This window comes from Diceros bicornis, chromosome 22 (assembly GCF_020826845.1).
Source record: "Diceros bicornis minor isolate mBicDic1 chromosome 22, mDicBic1.mat.cur, whole genome shotgun sequence".
Classification (NCBI taxonomy): domain Eukaryota; kingdom Metazoa; phylum Chordata; class Mammalia; order Perissodactyla; family Rhinocerotidae; genus Diceros; species Diceros bicornis.
In genome coordinates, this window is record NC_080761.1 from 58,529,805 (window position 1) to 58,549,692 (window position 19,888).

General features: G+C 42.0%; 1 protein-coding gene across 3 annotated transcripts in view; it reads right to left on the reverse strand.

The window, feature by feature from the left end:
* FAM120A (family with sequence similarity 120 member A) overlaps positions 1-19,888 on the reverse strand; it is a 110,580-nt gene that overhangs the window by 72,987 nt on the left and 17,705 nt on the right. For all 3 annotated transcript variants that reach the window (XM_058566077.1, XM_058566076.1, XM_058566078.1), the window contains exons 2-3: positions 19,192-19,438; positions 15,922-16,004 (exon numbers count right to left, since the gene is read on the reverse strand). In XM_058566077.1, coding sequence (XP_058422060.1) covers positions 15,922-16,004; positions 19,192-19,438 — 330 coding nt within the window. The remainder of the gene's footprint in view (positions 1-15,921; positions 16,005-19,191; positions 19,439-19,888) is intronic.

The following is a 19,888-nucleotide window of genomic DNA, read 5'->3' on the forward strand; positions in this document are numbered from 1 at the left end:
AAAGCAGCCCTTCTGGACTGTGCTTCCCACCAGCCACGTCAAGGAGCTGCGAGGCCTCCACTCGGTGTCATTGGTCTCCTCCGGTAGGCGTGTCCCAGTGTCAGCAAGCCTCTCCCTGTGGTTTTCATCAGCATTCCCTAACAACACGGAGCCCCGCTGTCCGCTTATCGAACATTCTGTAAAATGTCTGTTCACAATTTTCACCCCCCTTGTTCTGCTGGGTTGTTTCTTCTTCTGCATCTTCACAGAAGAAGATGCAGCCTTCTTCTGTGTAATACAGCCTTGTATTACAGATGTACTCCACAGATAGCTCCTCTCACTATTACTTGCTTTCATTCTCTTAACTAAGTAATCTTCACCTGACTCAAGGTCATACAGATTTTCTCTTACATTTTTCTTCGATTCCTTTTATTTTTTTATTTAAATTATTTTATTGAGGTCGTATTGGCTTACAACATTGTGTAAATTTCAGGTGAACATTATATTTCAGTTTGTGTATAGACTGCATCGTGTTCACCACCAATAGTCTAATTTTTATCCATCACCATACATATGTGCCCCTTTACCCCTTTCACCCTTCCCCCACCCCCTTCCTCTCTGGTAACCACTAATCTGTTCTCTTTGTCCATGTGTTTGTTTTACCTTCCACATATAAATGAAGTCAAACGGTATTTGTCTTTCTCTGTCTGACTTACTTAACATAATACCCTCAAGGTCCATCCATGTTGTCACTAACGGTACCATTTTGTCTTTTTTATAGCTGAGTAGTATTCCATTGTATATATACCACATCTTCTTTATCCATTCATCTGTTCATGGACACTTTGGTTGCTTCCACATCTTGGCTATTGTGAATAATGCTGCAGTGAACACAGGGGTACATAAATCTTTCAAACTATTGATTTCATGTTCTTTGGATAAATACCCAGAAGTGAAATAGTTAGATCACATGGCATTTTAGTTTTAATTTTTTGAGAAATCTCCATAATGTTTTCCACAGTGGCTGTACCAGTTTGCATTCCCACCAGCAGTGAATAAAGGTTCCCGTTTCTCCACAACCTCTCCAACGTTTGTTACTTTTTGTCTTGGTGATTACAGCCATTCTTATAGGTGTAAGGTGGTATATCATTGTAGTTTTGATTTGCATTTCCCTAATAATTAGTGATGTTGAACATCTTTTCATGTGCCTATTGGCCATCTGTATATCTTCTTCGGAGAAATGTCTGTTCATTTCCTCTGTCCATTTTCTGATGGGATTGTTCACTTTTTTGTTGTTGAGTTGTGTGAGTTCTTTACATATCTTGGAAATTAATGCCTTGTCAGATATATGATTTGCAAATATTTTCTCCCAGTTGGTAGGTTGTCTTTTCATTTTGTGCATGGTTTCCTTTGCCTTGCAGAAGATTTTCAGTTTGATGTAGTCCCATTTGTTTACTTTTTCTTTTGTTTCCCTTGCCTGAGTAGACATGGTGTTCAGAAAGAAACTGCTAAGACCGATGTCCAAGAGTGTACTGCCTATATTTTCTTCTAGTAGTTTTATGGTTTCAGGTCTTACATTCAAGTCCTTAATCCATTTTGAGTTAATTTTTGTGTATGGTGTAAGATAATGGTCTACTTTCATTCTTTTGCATGTGGCTGTCCAGTTTTCCCAACACCATTTATTGAAGAGACTTTCCTTTCTCCATTGTATGTTCTTGGCTCCTTTGTCAAAGATTAGCTGTCCATAGATGTGTGGGTTTATTTCTGGGCTTTCGATTCTGTTCCATTGATCTGTGGGTCTGTTTTTGTGCCCGTACCATGCTGTTTTGATTATTATAGCTTTGTAGAATATTTTGAAATCAGGGAGAGTGATGCCTCCAGCTTTGTTCTTTTTTCTCAGGATTGCTTTACCCATTCGGGGTCTTTTGTTGTCCATATAAATTTTAGGATTCTTTGTTCTATTTCCATGAAGAATGTCATTGGGATTCTGATTGGGATTGCATTGAATCTGTAGATTGCTTTAGGTAGTATGGACATTTTAACTACGTTTATTGTTCTAATTCATGAGCATGGAGTATCTTTCCATTTCTTTATGTTTTCTTCAATTTCTTTCAATAATGTCTTAGAGTTTTCAGTGTATAGGTCATGCACCTCCTTGGTTAAATTTATTCCTAAGTATTTTATTCTTTTTATGTGATTGTAAATGGGATTGTATTCTTGATTTCTCTTTCTGCAAGTTTGCTGTTAGTGTATAGAAGTGCAACTGATTTTTGTGTATTGATTTTGTACCATGCATCTTTACTGTATTCACTGATCATTTCTAATAGTTTTTTTGTGGATTCTTTAGGGTTTTCTGTATAGAGAATCATGTCATCCACAAAGAGTGACGGTTTTACTTCTTCCTTTCCAATTTGGATCCTTTTTATCTCTTTTTCTTGTCTAATTGCTCTGGCTAAAACTTTCAGTATTGGGGCCGGCCCCGTGGCTTAGCGGTTAGGTGCGCGCGCTCCGCTACTGGCAGCCCAGGTTTGGATCCCGGGCATGCACTGACACACCACTTGTCCGGCCATGCTGAGGCAGCGTCCCACATACAGCAACTAGAAGAATGTGTAACTATGATATACAACTATCTACTGGGGCTTTGGGGGAAAAAAAGGAGGAGGATTGGCAATAGATGTTAGCTCAGAGCAGGTCTTCCTCAGCAAAAAGAGGAGGATTAGCATGGATGTTAGCTCAGGGCTGATCTTCCTCACAAAAAAGAAAAAAAAAACAAACAAATAAAACTTTCAGTATTATGTTGAATAAGAGTGGTGAGAGTGGCCATCCTTGTCTTGTTCCTGTTCTCAGAGGGATGGCTTTCAGTTGTTCCCTGTTGAGTATGATGTTGGCTGTGGGTTTGTCATGCACAGCCTTTATTATATTGAGGTACTTTCCTTCTATACCCATTTTATTGTTAGTTCTTATCATAAATGGATGTTGGATCTTTTCAAATGCTTTCTCTGCATCTATTGAGATGATCATATGATTTTTATTCTTCACTTTGCTAATGTAGTGTATCACATTGATTAATTTATGGATGTTGAACCATCCCTGCATCCCTGGAATAAATTCCATTTGATTGTGGTGTATGATCCTTTTAATATACTGTTGTATTTGACTGGCTAATATTTTGTTGAGGATTTTTGCATCTATGTTCATCAGTGATATTGGCCTGTAATTATCCTTTTCAGTGTTATCGCTACCTGGTTTTGGGATCAGGGTAATGTTGGCCTTGTAAAATGAGTTAGGAAGCATCCTCTCCTCTTCAATTCTTCAGAAGAGTTTGAAGAAGGATAGGTTTTAAATCTTTGAATGTTTGGTAGAATTCAGCAGAGAAGCCATCTGGTCCTGGACTTTTGTTTTTTGGCAGGTTTTTGACTACTATTTCAATCTTTACTTGTGATTGGTCTATTCAGGTTCTCTATTTTTTCTTGATTCTGTTTTGGGAGGTTGAATGAGTCTAGGAATTTATCCATTTCTTCTACATTGTCCAATTTGTTGGCATATAGCCTTTCATACTATTTTCTCTTATAATCCTTTGTATTTCTGTGGTGTCTGTTGTAATTTCTCCTCTTTCATTTCTGATTTTATTTATTTGAGTGATCACTCTTTTTTTCTTAGTGAGTCTAGCTAAGGGTTTGTCAATTTGTTTATCTTCTCAAAGAACCAGCTCTTAGTTTCACTGATCCTTTCTATTGTTTTTTTTAGTCTCCATTTCATTTTATTTCCACTCTCATTATTATTTTCTTCATTCTACTGACTTTGGGCTTTCTTTGTTCTTCTTTTTCTCATTCTTTTAGGTATTGTCTAAGATTGTTTGAGATTTTTCTTGTTTCTTAAGGTAGGCCTGTACAGCTATAAACTTCCCTCTTAGTATTGCTTTTGCTGCATTCCATAAGTTTTTGTATGTTATATTTTCATTTCCATTTGTCTCTAGGTATTTTTGATTTCTCCTTTGATTTCTTCATTAATCTCATAGTTGTTCAGTAGCATGTTGTTTAATCTCCACATATTTGTGACTTTGCCAGCTTTTTTCTTGTAGTTGATTTCTAGTTTCATAGCATTGTGGTGCGAAAAGATGCTTGATATGAAATCAATCTTCTTAAAGTTATTAAGGCTTGCTTTATTTCCCAACATATGGTCTATCTTTGAGAACGTTCCATGTGTTCTTGAGAAGAGTGTGTATTCTGCTGTTTTTGGATGGAATGTTCTATATATATCTATTAAGTCCATCTAGTCTAGTGTTTCATTTCAGGTCACTGTTTCCTTGTTCACTTTCTGTCTGGATGATCTATCCATTGACATAGTGTGGTGTTAAAGTCCCCCATTATTATTGTGCTGCTGTCAACTTCTCTCTTTAGGTCTGTTTAGAGTTGCTTTATATACTGTGGTGCTCCTGTGATAGGTACATATATATTAATAAGTGTTATGTCTTCTTGGTGGAATGTCCCTTTTATCATTATATAATGCCCATCTTTGTCTCATTACCTTTTTTGTCTTGAAATCTGCTTTGTCTGATATAAGTATGGCAACACCCACTTTCTTTTGGTTGCCGTTTGCTTGGAGTATCGTCTTCCATCCTTTCACTCTGAGCGTGTTTGTCTTTAGAGCTGAGATGTGTTTCCTGGAGGCTGCATATTGTTGGGCCTTGTTTTCTAATCCATCCAGCCACTCTGTGTCTTTTGATTGGTGAGTTCAATCCATTTACATTTAGAGTGATGATGGATATATGAGGGCTTAATGTTACCAATTTATCTCTTGTTTTCTGGTTGTTCTATACTTCCATTGTTTCTTTTTCCTTGTATGTCTGCCTGCCATTTCAGTTTGGTGGTTTTCTGTGATGTTTTTCTCAGTTTCCTTCTTTTTTATGTTTTGTGACTCTGCTCTGACTTTTTGTTTTGTGGTTACCATGAGATTCACATACAAGATCTCATAGATGAGACAGTCCTTTTTCTGATCACCTCATTAGCCCGTGCAGGTTCTGTCCCTTTCCTCTCCCCCTTCTGTGTTTTTGTTGTTACACATCATTCTTTTTTGTGTTGTAAGTTCGTGACCAAATTCAAGTGGTTATAGTCATTTTTGATGCTTTCTTTCCTTTTATCCTTTATAATTGTTTACTAAGCTATTCTGATAATAGAGCTGCAACTTTCTGATTCCGTCTGTCTATTTATATTCTTGCTCAAAGCTTTGTAGACTTTTGCCGTTTTGTTCCAAGTAGAGGGCTCCTTTCAACATTTCTTGTAAGGCAGGTGTAGTAGCAATGAACTCCCTCAGCTTTTGTTTATCTGGGAAAGCCTTTATTTCCCCACCATATCTGAAGGATAATTTCACTGGAACGAGTATTCTTGGCTGACAGTTTTTGTCTTTCAGTATTTTGAATAGATCATTCCACTCTCTCCTAGCCTGTAGGGTTTCTGCTGAGAGATTTGCTGAAAGCCTGATGGGGGTTCCTTTGTAGGTTATTTTTTTCTCTCTTGCTGTCCTTAATATTTTCCTTTGTCATTGACTTTTGACAGTTTTAATATTATATGCCTTGAAGAAGTCTTTTTGCACTGAGATAACTAGGAGTCCTATTAGCTTCATGTACTTGCATGTCCAGTTCCTTCCCCAGGTTTGGGAAGTTCTCAGCTATTATTTCTTTGAATAAGCTCTCTGCTCCTTTTTCCCTCTCTTCTCCTTCTGGGACACCTATTATCCTTATGTTACTTTTCCTAATTGAGTCAGATATTTCTTGAGGAATTTCTCCATTTTTTTAAAATCTTAGTTCTCTCTCCTTCACCTGAATCATTTCTGGGTTTCTATCTTCAAGCTCACTAATTCTCTCCTCCATATGGTCTGCTCTATTTTTAATGATTTCTACATTATTTTTCATCTCATTGTGTGCTTCATCTCCAGAATGTGTTTGGTTTTTTTTTTTTAGAGTTTCAATCTCTTTGGTGAAGTACTCCTGTTCATTAATTTTATTCCTGAGCTCATTGAACTTTCTGAGTTTTACTGTAATTCATTGAGTTTCTTTATGACACTTATTTTTTTTGTTTTTTGTTTTTTTTGAGGAGGATCAGCCCTGAGCTAACATCTGATGCCAATCCTCCTCTTTTTGCTGAGGAAGAGTGGCCCTGGGCTAACATCCGCGCCCATCTGCCTCTACTTTATACGGGATGCTGCCACAGCACAGCTTGATAAGCAGTGCATTGGCCCACACCCAGGATCCGAACCCGCAAACCCGGGGCAGCCAAAGCTGAGTGCACAAACTTAACTGCTACACCACTGGGTGGGCCCCTATGACAGCTATTTTGAGTTCTCTGTCAGTTAGATTGTAATCTTCTGTGACTTCAGGTTTGGTTTCTGGAGAGTTGTCATTCTCTCTCTGTTCTGCCACATGAGTGTAGTTCTTCAAGGTATGTGATGAATGGGTCCACTGCCAGTGCATTTGCCGTGGTAACCACCTTTCTTATTTGGGTACTGCTCTGATTATGAGCTACACTTTGCACTCTCCACTGCCTCTGCTACAGGTGTCGTCAGCGCTCTCCCTGTGCCATTTGTGCCTGTGAGGTTGCTGGTGCCTTGCTGTCTATTACATCGCTGCAGTGTCTGGTATCGCCACCAGGGTCACCAGGCTGCGAGCACTTCTGCTGCTTCCAGGGTTTCCTGGGTCTCGTGTTCCTCCTCTGGCTCTCCACGGGCTCTCCATGGGCTCGGATGCTGCTGCCCCGTGCACCACCTCACTGCTGCTCCCAGAATGTCTGGCAGTGCTGGCTGCACTGCTGCCAGGTGTGCTGCGTTCACAGGCGTCACTATCACTGCTGGGGGCCCAGGGGCCCAGGGACCCAGGGACTTGTGTGTAGCCCCTGCTGCTGGTGGAGCTGGTGTCAGGGGTACCACCACTTGGGGCTGGGTCACTGGTTCTGCTATGGTTCCTGAAGCCTCTGGTCACAAGTTCCACCTGCCACCACTGGTGGGGGAACAGGGGCTAAGCAGGAAGAGGTTGTTGTTTTGCTTGCTGTGCAGCCTCTGGTCTCTGGCACTAGCCAGCGAGTTTTGAAAACTCAGGTCAGGGTGCCCCACCACAGCCGAGAAAAATCTGAGTTTTGTATACTGTCCCTGCTGTTGGAAAGACCTGGCCACTGCCTGGGGAGCAAAAGGGGGTGCATGTGCTGGATCCCCTGGGAGACAGGCAGGGAGGAAGCCACACCTGTTTTTCCTGCCCCCACTCGCAGTCATGTGAGCTGCAGCACCCGCTATTTCCACTCTAATCACAGTCGCACGAGCTGCGGCACCCACTGTTTCTGCTCCACTCACAGTCACATGAGCCATGGAGCCTGCCGCTTCTGCTCCTACAGCAGCTGCTCGCAGGCGCGCCTGTCAGCTTGAGGATTCACACTCTGGATCACTGCTGCTGGGGACGGGGGAATGGCTGCTCTCCTAGTTGCACCGCCTCCCAGGGATCAGTCCCACTCACCTTCAGATGTATAGGTGCATGGATCTCTTATGTGTCCTGTTGTGCTGTGTACAGAATCCTCTGTTGTCAATGGATGTCCAATTGGTTGTAACTTCAGAGTGAAGACACAAAGGGAATAACTCCGCCACGATGCTGACGTCACCTCCCATTCTTTTTATTTTTGCATGTGGATATCCACTTACCATAAAAACTGTCCTTTCCCCATTGACTTACCTTGGGCTTCTGATGAAAACAGCTGACCACATATGTGCAGGTCTATTTCTGTACTCTCCTGTGCTCTACTGACCTATATGACTATCTTTATGTCTGGGCCACAATGAGTTGATTATTATAGTTTAAAATGAGTCTTGAAATCAGGTAACATGAAGTCTTCCAACTTTGTTCTTACTTTTCAAACTTGTTGCTATTCTAGGTCCTTTGCTGGGTTCCACACGGATGTTAAAATCAGTTTTTCAATTGCTACCAAAAACAAAAGCTTGCTGGGATTTCAGTTGGGATGTAGTAAATCTACATAACAACAGCATTTTGATCTATGAAGACACACATCTATCCATGTATGTAGGTCCTTCTTTAACTCAGACGTAGATCTGCAGAGGCAAATCTGTTCAGCTGTGTGGTTCTCTAAGATGTTCTCTGGATGGCATCTATTAGGGTGGAGGGTTTGCTGGGCAGGTGAGATGGAAGAAGGAGCAAGAGACAGGTGATGCTGGAATAACCAGTTCAAGAAGACCTGCCCAGAGGCAGGCTTGCTGGGGAAGGGAGAAACTGTGAGAAAAGGGGCAGAGGGCTCAATGGAGGGCCAAGGAGCGAAGTGTCAGCTTGTGTGAATACTGAAGGTAGAAGGCAGCAGTGACGGAGGGGAGAAGGAATGTTGAAGTTTAGACAGGAAATGGAGCTATTCTGGGAGAAGAAAGACCAGTGTCTGACTCTGGAACTAGAAGGGCCAGCACAGCAGAGCTCAGGCCACACCGTTATGGGAGATAAGCTGCCTTGGGCTGTCTCCAGCACACTGGGCTCGCTGAGGATTCTGGAAGGTAATGTGGAAAGACTGGAAGATCCCCAAGACTTTAATAAATGACAAGCGACCGAGGGAGTGACTAGGAGCAGTAAAAGGTGATAACGTTTAACTGGCCTGAGTCTCAAAAGAGTTATCAAAGGAACCCATCAAGAAAGCAAAAAGACAACCGACAGAACCGGTATTTGCAAATCAGCTAACTGATAAGATACTTGTATCCAGAATATATAAAAAAAAAAATCTCTTAAAACTCAATAATAAAAAGACAACCCAATTTAAAAATGGACAAAGGATTTGAATAGATGTTTATCCAAAGATATACAAATGGCCAGTGAGCACAGGAAAAGATGCTCAACATCATTAGCCATCAGAGAAATGCAGATCAAAACCTCATCACGCCCACTGAGACAGCTAAAAATAAAACCAGAGACAATAACAAGTGCTGACAAGGATGTGGAGAAATCAGAGCCCTCATACATTGGGTGAGGATGTGAGGAGAGCAGACCCTCCAACAGTGCTGGTGGCAGTGTAAACGAGGTAGCTGCTGTGAAAACAGGGCGGTACAGGCTTCCTCAAAAAGCCAGCACACAGTTACCGCACGACCAGCAATTCCAGGTACAGACCGGAGAGAAATGAAAACACGTGTCCACACAGAGACTTGTATATGAAGGCTCACAGCAGCCGAAACGTGGAAACAACCGGAATGTCCACCAACTGAGGAATGTATTAACTGTGGGAGGTATACCCACACAGTGGAACAATATTTGGCCATAAAAAGGAGAAAAGAGCTAGTTCACGCTACAACCTGGATGAACCTTGAAAACATTATGCTCAGTGAGAGAAGCCAGACACAGAGGTCCCATTATTCTACTTATATGAAATGTCCAGAAGAGGCAAACCCAGAGAGAGAAAAGCAGATTAGTGGTTGCCAGGCAGTGGGGGAGGAGGAGAAGTGGGGACTCTTCTGACTGCCAATAGGTACAGGCTTTCTTTTTGGGGTGACGAAAATATTCTAAAATTAGATAGTGATGATGGTTGCACAACTCTCTGAAAGCTAAAAACCACCGAATTGTATACTTTAAAGGAGTAGATTTTATGATAGGTGAATTTTACCTCAATAAAGCTGTTAGAAAAAAAAAAAAAAAGTTTCCTAACCAAGAATGGCAGTTCTGGAAGTAACTGGCCAGCAAGTTCCAACTTTGTCACACATCCTTCTGGTCCCAGACATGGCTGGTCTCAAGAAAGGTGATGTCTCTGGTAGAGCCTGAGTCAGAGTGCTCAGTGTGGAAAGACCACTGGAGAGGCACAGGGTGGGTATGTGCATGTGTGTGCGCAAGGCTCAGGGCTGGGGAGCCGCCATGAGAGCCACATTTCCAACAGAAGCCATCTCTCCTCTCAGAGTGACGGAGGAGGCCTGGGTATGGACAGTGCCAGGATTCTGGAGCCACGCTGGAGGACATAAGCTAGAAAGTGTCTGCAAGCATATTTTTAAGACTGAGAATATGCCTCTTATCTAATATAAAACAGGAAGATTCCAGGTCATGAAAGAAACAGAGAGAGCAAAGGACCCCTCATGAGCATCCCTTTGTTTCCCTGACCTCTCTCCTCACTGACCCCTCCCCAGGCATCAGAAGTCGGGGGCCATAAACCCTGTATCTTTCAGATCAGCTCTCCTCCTGGCTGGCTGTGCACTCCAGCTCACCGGGAAGAAGTCTGCTGGCAGGCCCAATCCCTCTCGGAGGAGCCGAGCTGAAAGCAATCCTGTAGTAACCAGAGAGCACAAACCCCTCCCCGGGCTCTGCCCCACCTTCCCAGCAATGTCACTTGGGTCTCACCCAAAACCTGTAAAACAGACAGAAAAGCTATTGTTGAGTCTCAACGATTCCAGAAGAATCCTCAGAACTTCAAGCTTTCCACCTTCACTTTCAAACAAACCAAGAACAGGAAAGGAAGTTCTGATGGGAAGAAATAAACAAGCAAAAGTCTTTTGAGTTCAGTCTTGTATTTCCATTTAAGGATTCCATATATAAATTTAAAATGAGCAAAGAATAAAACTTCTTACTAAAAGCAGGTTTCTGGGACTGAAAAGCTGAGAGCCCAGTATGATGAATCTGTGCACTGAAGCTCCACATGGACCATTAAGAACATGCAGCTCATGTGCATGACAATGATGACATTATAATGACGACAACATTAGCAGGACGAACATTTTTAAAAATTCTAGAGGACCAAATATCAATCTGTTAAAAGTAGTTATCTTCCTGGGGCCGGCCTGGTGGCGTAATGGTTAAGTTCACGCACTCCACTTCAGTAGCCCGGGGTTCGTGGGTTCGGATCCCGGATGTGGACCTATGCACCACTCATCAAGCCATGCCTTGGTGGTGTCCCACATACAAAATAAGAGGAAGATGGGCGCAGATGTTAGCTCAGGGCTAATCTTCCTCAGCAAAAACAGGAAGATTGGCAACGGATGTTAGCTCATAACCAATCTCTCTCACCAAAAAAAAAAAAAAAAAAAAGACGACACAGTGGTTATCTCCCTGGAGTGGGATTGTAAGTAGCTCTCACTTCCACACTGCATAATGGTTGAACTTTTTCAACCTCCCAGGCCCCTAATACTATTTTCTCTAGGGCCCAAAAAGTCCTTAGATTTTAGGGGCCCAAAAAGTCCTTACATTTTAGGAAGTGCTTCTTAGTTTTTATGAAACTATAGGATGACTTCTTGGGAAGGGAATATATTGAGTTAACTTCAATTAACACTAATATGCAAGCAGGAATTCCTTCTTTGGAAGGTCATAAGGGTCAAACTGCCACCTCCTGCAATGCCTTAAAAGGTGGAATTCAGAATAAACGAAGCCCATCTTTCTTTTTGTGTACAATTTATACCCAACTTACTTTCAAAAAGGATTTCAGAAAGAATCTGCTTGCCAATCTTGCTCCAGTAAGGTTTCACAGTATGTTAGATACACCATAAAACCTCAAAGTGCCTGAAATTATGCTGCTCTTCTCTCTGGAAGCTGGTTCCACGCATGGCATGAAACCCAGGCAGGAGCCAGGCACAGCAGGCGTGAGGACCGTGGGCTGCCTGACACGTGGCAGCAGCTGCACCCACCACCCATGACCCCTCATCACAGAAGCCGAAAGGGAGGAGAAGCTTCAAGGCTGAGCTTCCTCAGGAGGCCTGCTGCGAGCCCTGCCATGCACCCCGACCTCGGGAGGGCTGCGGTTGCACTGAGACAGCAGACGGCTCCTCTGTCCACCTCCACGTGCCTGGGGACCCTGACACGCTACTGGACCCTGATACACTACTCAGAACCAGGCTCCCTGCTCCCCGGGGTCGACTGCTCCTAAAGACACTTGTAAAGAGGATTACTCAGTGACCTTAGTGGCAAACAGCAAGACAAAAAATACAAAGTTAGAGATAACTTTGGGTAAAATTCTAGGTAAATGTCAAACAAAGTGTTCCTACTGTGACCTGACAGACTGCCCTGGGATACAGCTGCCTCAGGGGAAGAAAATGCTGGTAAAGGAAGGCAACTGAAAACAGTGAAAGTGAAAGGGAAGGTAGGGTTATAAATACCAAAGGACATTTAAATCCTAAAGGGAGCCGTCAGTCAGGGAACTGTGAGAAGAGGCAGAGCAGGCAGGGGAGCTTTGAGGGAAGCCTTCGGAGAGGGGTTCAGGCAGCACCAGCACCTGCCCGGCCCACTGCAGACAGGGCTGGGCTGGGCTGGGCTGGGCTGGGGGACAGTGAGTCCGGGGTTGGATCTCTTCTGCCTGCTCCACAAAATTGGGGTGTGGTGTAGAGAGAGCAAAATAGAGACTGAATCACTCTACAGGAGAACAATGCTTGTAGGAGGTCGGTGAGGAGGAAAGGCGGCATAAATCGCATAAATCTTGCAAGGCGGCTTGTCCAACATAAAGGAGATGGCGGAAGGGACTTTGTGGCAGGAAATACTTAGGGCTCAAGAACGAGTGACTGGGATAAAAACTCGAAACGCATGAAACTGGGGTATGAAGTTTAGGAACACAAAAACCATTAAAGTGAATACAATGCCTGAAACTAATGCCCAATTTAAAAAAATTTTTTAATTAAATTCCTACCCAAAATAAAAAGTTCCACATCTTATGGGGACTCAAAATCCTAGAACAATAAACAACTCAAAAGCACATTTACAAAAGGGCTCTCATTCAGCATGAGCTCATGGCCAGGGGGTGCTCCCACAGGGCTGGCGGCACCACACCCCTCAGGCCGCCCACCCCTGCTCCTAGTTTTACATCATGATGTGGTCTCCCACTGTCCTAAACACAAATGAAATACTCTTTATCTCCAAACCTCAGACATCTGTCGCCACCTCACTAGCAGCTCCTAACGTGGAAAGTGAAGGACTGAAAAGCCTACAAGCTGACAGGCTGCCCTCCCTCCTCTCTCTACTGCCCTCCTGTGATTTTAGGTTCTAACTCAGTCCAGCACCGCACTCCTGTGAGCAGGGCCCCTGATTATTAAGGCAGCACAAAACAGAACTCTGCCCCTTTGAGCCTCCTCTGAGGCTATCATCCACAACCTCACCGTCCCGGCTTTCCTCCCTGACCACCCCAGGTTCCCCATGTGCCTCTTACCCACAGAGCCAACCCCAGACACGCTCTTCTCTCAGCACAGCCAGCTCTGCAGACAGTGAGGCTGAAATGCTGAGAGGGTTAAGATTAGGGTCTTACATGTTAAGGGGTGCTTTGAATTGATGAGATAAAGAGTTTGTATAACACCAACTCTCTGTGAACAATAATGGAGAAGATTTGGCTTTAGTGAAATGCTATAAAAATAGTAGGATAAAAAGAATGGGCCAAGGTAGATTTGAACTCAAGGATGCAAAAGCCGATATCCTTAAAAGCTGTGTATGCAACATACTGTGTTAAAAAGCAACTAATAAAAATCATGAGAAAGTTTCCTAAGCAACAACTAACCAAACTTTCAAAAGATGTAGCTAGTTTTACAACTGGGAAAAAGAAGAGACTCAAAAAGCAGCTAGGATACAGACAATTCCATACAGCAGTAATGTTCATGGAAAAAATCATCACATCCAATTTCCCACCATCTATGTTAAGATGATTGAAATGACACCGCACACAGAAAATGTGTATAAGAGGTCAAAACATAAAAGTGGCCAACAAATGCAACCTTTGAACTCAAAGCCAGATGTGCCTGCATTTCAGACTGTGACTTTAAAAATCCTACAACTTATCATCAAGTGATTGAAAGATTACTTTGGATTGCTTCTCCATTATGCCATAAAAACACCAGCTAATATTTAAAATACACACATTGATAATGCATAAAGCTTGACTGGATCCTGATTTTTTAAAAAAACAACAAACAACACCATAAATAACTTTTAGGCAACAACTGGAAAAATTTGAATATGGACTTAATATTAAATGACATTAGGGAGTTATTGCTAATTTAGTTTATGTGATAATAGTAATATGAGTAAGAGATTATCCTTATTTTCAGGTGGTGGTGATATAAACTGAAGTTTTTGTGGGTAAACTGTTATGGTATCTGCAACTTACTTCCAAATAGTGGAGTTAAAAACAAACATACAAACACACTTTACAGCAAAATGTTAACAACTGTTGAATGAAGATGGTGGATACAGGGACAGACATTTTCTATTTCAACTTTTTAAATACTTAATATTTTTCTTAATCGAACATTAAGAAAAACACATGATAATGACGTTAGTGACCTGTCACTAGACTGAGTTGGTTTTCCAATTATTCTTCAAACAGCTCCTCACATCCCTGACACATGAAGAAAGCCAGCTCCACAAGGACACGTGCACATGGCCTGGGTCCTGGGAGCCTCTCACCCTACTATTCAGAACCATACAAACTTTGTAAGAAACAAGCCTTTGTCTCGTCCCAACTCATAAAAGCAAACTGCTTAACAAACCTAATGAGCACAATACTCTCAGGTCCACCTGATTTCAGACTTTACTTTTCTGATCTGCATTTCACAATGGTGTCTATCACCAGGAGTTTAGCATCAAGATTATAAATTGCAGCACTTCATAAATGAAAACAAACAGGAAGAACACTTTGGCCAAGAACAAACAGAAAGCTTTTCTCCTTCAAGAACCAAAAAGCAAAAGAAAACCAGTAATTTCTAACAAGAGGAGAAAAACTGACTTCCATACAGAACTTGAAAACCCCCACATCAAGAACTGTTAGAATGAAAAGTGAGGGCCGCCCCGTGGCCTGATGGTTAAGTTCAGCACGCTCCACTGCAGCCGCCCAGGTTCAGATCCCAGCGCTGACCTACACCACTCATCAGCGGCCATGCTATGGCAGCATCCCACATACAAAATAGAGGAAGACTGGCACAGATGTTAGCTCAGGGCAAATCTTCCTCAGCAAAAAAATAAAAAAAAAGAAATACTATGACGTGTTGGTAAAAGATGGACCAGACAAGGGTTCTAGGCGGCAAGGAACAGGAAGAAACGGGCGGGAAGGAATTCTGCTTGGACATTCAGGAATCACCAAAGTTCACTCTAAGGCAAAACACAAAAACTCCAATGAAGACTATGGAGGGAGGGGAATTCTGACAGAACCCAGAATTTCACAGGAAAAATGCCCTCAGAAATCATTCCACACAACCCCCCTTCACTGTGAGGAACCGAGGCCCCGACTTTCCAGTCCCCACCTAACGAACAGTGACTCTAGTCCCAACGCTAACAGCAGAGGATACAGAGCCCGTTCACCCAGCAACGGGATTCCAAAGATCCCAGGAAGCCACTCCTAAGCTCAAGTCTAGGTCTCCCGTGGCTCACACCAATCCACTGTCATGCTCACGTCAAACCGCAGACCTCCCCTCTAGAAAACCAAAGTTAAGATACTTTCATAAACAGGAAGGGGGAAGATAAGAAAATAAATACTAAGTGTTAATGCAATAGTACAAATGGACCATTTCTCTAATGAACTTGAGTCTCCTCCATCATTCAAAAAGCATTAAAGCCTGAACTAGACTTTTATAATTTTGGACAATTAGTAAGAAAGTCATGAAATTTATCGAACTATGCTAACATGTTGATCTGAGTAACAGATGACTCTATTACCAATTGAAATAATTAGTAAGGAAATTAATATATAAAAGCTTTAGCTAAAAGATTTCTACCTTTCTAGGTACACAGCATGAAGAATTCCTCTCAAGGAATTTTTAAGGACATTTATAAATTTCCCTAAAATATAGGTGCTGGGGATAAGATAAGGTAGGTTGGTTTTTAAGCAGTGCAGATCCTGAAGCCAGGGGAAAGCAGGATATTGCTAACTTTGTGGCATATTTCCTTCTACAATAAAGGAACATTATTTACATAAGTCATAGCAAAATCAACAGTTGATGATTACAAATGTTGGAAATGAAATGAATTTGTACCTTAAGTGAGGCTAGTGGATGTTCTGGACCAAGCAAACTCCAATGAAAGGAAGCCAGATCTTCATCAGGTAGAATGTGATTTCCTGGAACACAAACACGGATGCCATAAAAGCCATCGTCATGAGCGACACCAGGGAGAGTGAACATCACTGCATGTATGTTCTGTACATTACCTTTGTCTGCTTGTCTCAGACTTTGCAATACGACTTCTCAGGACCACCTCGTTTGACACACCACATGAAACTGTCACACAGAAACTGAGACTATTTCTTCATCTTTTAATATAAAGCAACATGCAGCGGGCTGACTTCTTGCAGCTGCCTCAAGTACAGGATGAATTTCCAGTAGTTCCAACAGCATTCAAACTGAGCAAACCACATAAAAACCTCAGCAACTTCCCAGCAAAGTACTGAGGTCAGTCTGATAATGCCGGGGTGCCAAATCCCGACTCTGATACAAGTTTCAGTTGTTCGTGAGACGCCCATGGTTCACAGTGTGCTCTGTGAACGAGGTTCAACAGCACAGGCGGAATCTGTGCAGTCATAACATCTCCCTAAGCCAGGTTAAGTGACAATGACTGCTGCTTGTGACGTGGATCGACACCCTCCTCCTGTAACTTCCACCACCACCCACAAATAGATGTGACAAAGCACAGACTACACCACCAACAAGGAGGACCATTCAGCTGTGCACCCTGTCACCAGGGCTTTGTCACAAGAACTGCATTCCGCTGAGAATCTGCATTTTGGGGGACACGCTCCCTTCACCGAAGTGCCTGGAGGCCTGATATACTAACATCGTTAGCATGTTAGTTATCTCAATGCAATTGAAAAGCAGGAATTTCCTAGATAATTCTGTGATCTTTATATCACAATTTAATTACCTCCATACTGAGAGTATTCATTAATTAGCTGCTAACAGGCAGCGGAACAAGGTGAGATCATCTGCAACACTGCTAACCATAATATTCTAAACACACAAGTACTGAACCGCCACGATGTCCAGAGGAGCAGAGACGAGTCCTGCAAGCCCAGATACAGAGCTCTGCACTACTTTCCTCCGCTCGTGAGCCGCACAGGACCTTACTGTGAGGGAAGAATGAAGTACAAAGACATGTTTTCAAAGCTTCTACCTGAAAAAATATTAAGCCAATTCTACCATCAGTAACAGTAAAACTTGGATCAAATATTTAAATGAATATTCCGTCCAACTTTTCTACAACAACACTACTTATAAAGCTACACTTTCTATTATAAAATGGAAAAGAAAAATAATCTTTCTCATTTGAAGACACTGAAACTTTTACACAAGATCTAAAATAAAAATGATCACCCAATTAGGAGTTTACCTGTAACTTGCCTAAATTTTTTGAAGAAATTATAAGCCCTAAACTAATTCATTACTAAATTATTCAAAATGTTACTACCGTTTTTCATTTATTTTAAAATTTCACAAAATAATTTAGCTAGAAGAGTATGCATTGGCATTATCTCCCAAGAAAAGTATTCAATGTTTCTTAAATAAGATAAACAAATATCCTTCCACATCTAAAATTAGCAAAGGCATCCATATTCTAAAAGCATACAATCTTCCTGTTCTTCTAAAGTCAATTAACATGCCCAAGTCATTCTGTATGACATTTAAGTAATTATGAAACTTTTCATAATGTGCCCATCCCCATAATCACTTTTAACATCAGAAGAAACATCCTTTTTATTTTAGTATTTGAAAATATGAAAGCATATTTAGAAAATGAGTTTTAATCCTCCAAATCCCAAGTCACAAGAGTTCTCTAAGAAAACACAGAAAACAGCCAGCACCCACTTAAAGACCCATATTCGAGATTAGATCCAAATAAATAAGACAACTTGTGAAATCAGAATTCTGTTGATTGATTCTTATACAATTTGAAATGCTATCACCAAACAGTACGTGGAAAATTTGGCTCCCTCACTATAATTTCTAATTATGTAAAACCTTTTTGGAATGTTTATAAAAATCTCACAACTAGAAATTTCTAAAAATAACCCACAATATAATTCCCCTCTTAAACACAATTGGATGAGATGCTAACCTCGCCAGCAAACAAACTGAGAGAGTACAGTAAGGTCTCACTTAGCTGGAGACCACATATCTTTCAAAAAGGGCCTGTGCCCCAAACAGCCCAATCCCATCATTGCAGGTCCTGGGTTTTAATCACGGAGGGCCTCGCTCGGAACACATTTACTCATATCGTGGACACAGTTCTTGCAAACCAGAGCTGGCTATTCAAGTAGCTCGAGACACAGGAACACAAGGCAAGCACAAGGCAGAGGAGCAGATAGAAGAGAGAAGAAAGGAAACAACTATAAAGCGCAGACATAAAGTGACAGGTAAATATATTACCTATTGGAAAGTTATTTTTAAGTTGAAAGAAATTAATACATAAAACCTCAGTTAGGGGCCGGCCCAGTGGCACAAATGGTTAAGTGCGCACGCTCCGCTGTGGCGGCCCAGGGTTCGCAGGTTCGGATCCCAGGCACGCACCGACGCACCGCTTGTCAAGCCATGCTATGGCGGCGTCCCATATAAAGTGGAGGAAGATGGGCATGGATGTTAGCCCAGGGCCAGTCTTTCTCAGCAAAAAGAGGAGGATTGGCAGATGTTAGCTCAGGGCTGATCTTCCTCACAAAAAAATAAAAAGTAAAAAAAAATAAAACTTTAGTTAAAACAAGATTTCATCCTTTCTGTATATTCAGCATAAGGAATTCTTCCAAGGGCGTTTTTAAAGACATTTATACATTTACTTAAAATGTAGGCATTGGAAACAAGGTAAGATAGGTAATTTTTGTTGTTTTCCTTTGAAAAGTAGTGAGTGTCCTTAAAATGAGGGAAAACGTGACAGCGCTAACTTCACAGCATATTTTCTTCTATAATAAACACAATATACGCCAAAGATTTAAACGTCTAATTTTCATGGTGAGAATGTGTTAACATTTGTGATTTTCAGATGTTATTGCCCCTAAACTGCAAGTGAATTTATTCACAAAATTAGTTTTTTGGCCTGGACAAAACAACACATAAATGAACACTTAAGAACAAAAGCACATCATTAGCAACAACAAAAAATAATAACAAGTAAGGAATGCCACTGAGGAGGAGCCCGTTCCCTGGTTCTTTTAAATTTAAGACATAATCCAAAACATTCCAGCACTGCGATTTAAAACAATCAGTATGTTGCTAGTACAGAACTCCCCATAAAACGAAATAGTTTTCACACTGCCCACCTACCTAACAGAGCGGCAAAGATGGGGAAGCGGTTTGGGTTCAGGTCCAGCTGCTTGGCCACCTCGTGCATCAGGTACTGGCTTGTGGTGAGGCTTTTCCCGTTCCGGCTCAGTTTCAGGGCGTGGGCACTGAAGTAGTAGGGGATGTTGCACAGCGCATAATCAGAGTCGTACGCAACCAAGCCGTGGAAGCCATTTTCTCTGCAAAAACCGATCACTTCTTGATGATGGTCCTCGATGCTCTGCGCAACCTGTGCAAGTAAGAAGAATGCCTGTCAGGGGCCAGCTCCACTGCAGTACGCGCTCGATGCACAGACATGCCTGTACAGATCCTGCACGCTCCAGATATGAAAATATCCAGGAAAGCCACACAGTCAAAAGAGCCGTCATAAAGCGTGTAGCACACTGCTCAAATAAGAAATCCCAGAGGGATAGCATCTCCTGGTCAGTAACTTAAGATCCCATCCACACTGCAAATTCATTCTCGATTTCTTGTCAAGTGCAAAGATCACCCTGCTTCAAAATACACAATGCCAGCTTATCTTTGGGACAGTATTTTGAAGGAAAAGATGGGGGGGTAAAAAAAGAAACAGAAGAGGAAAATGAAGAAGTGCAAAGGAAGAGACAGAGACACATCAGCCACCCTCAATGAAACCAAAGCAATTTCTTCAAAGGAGATCAAATGTGTCAAATAGGTGAAA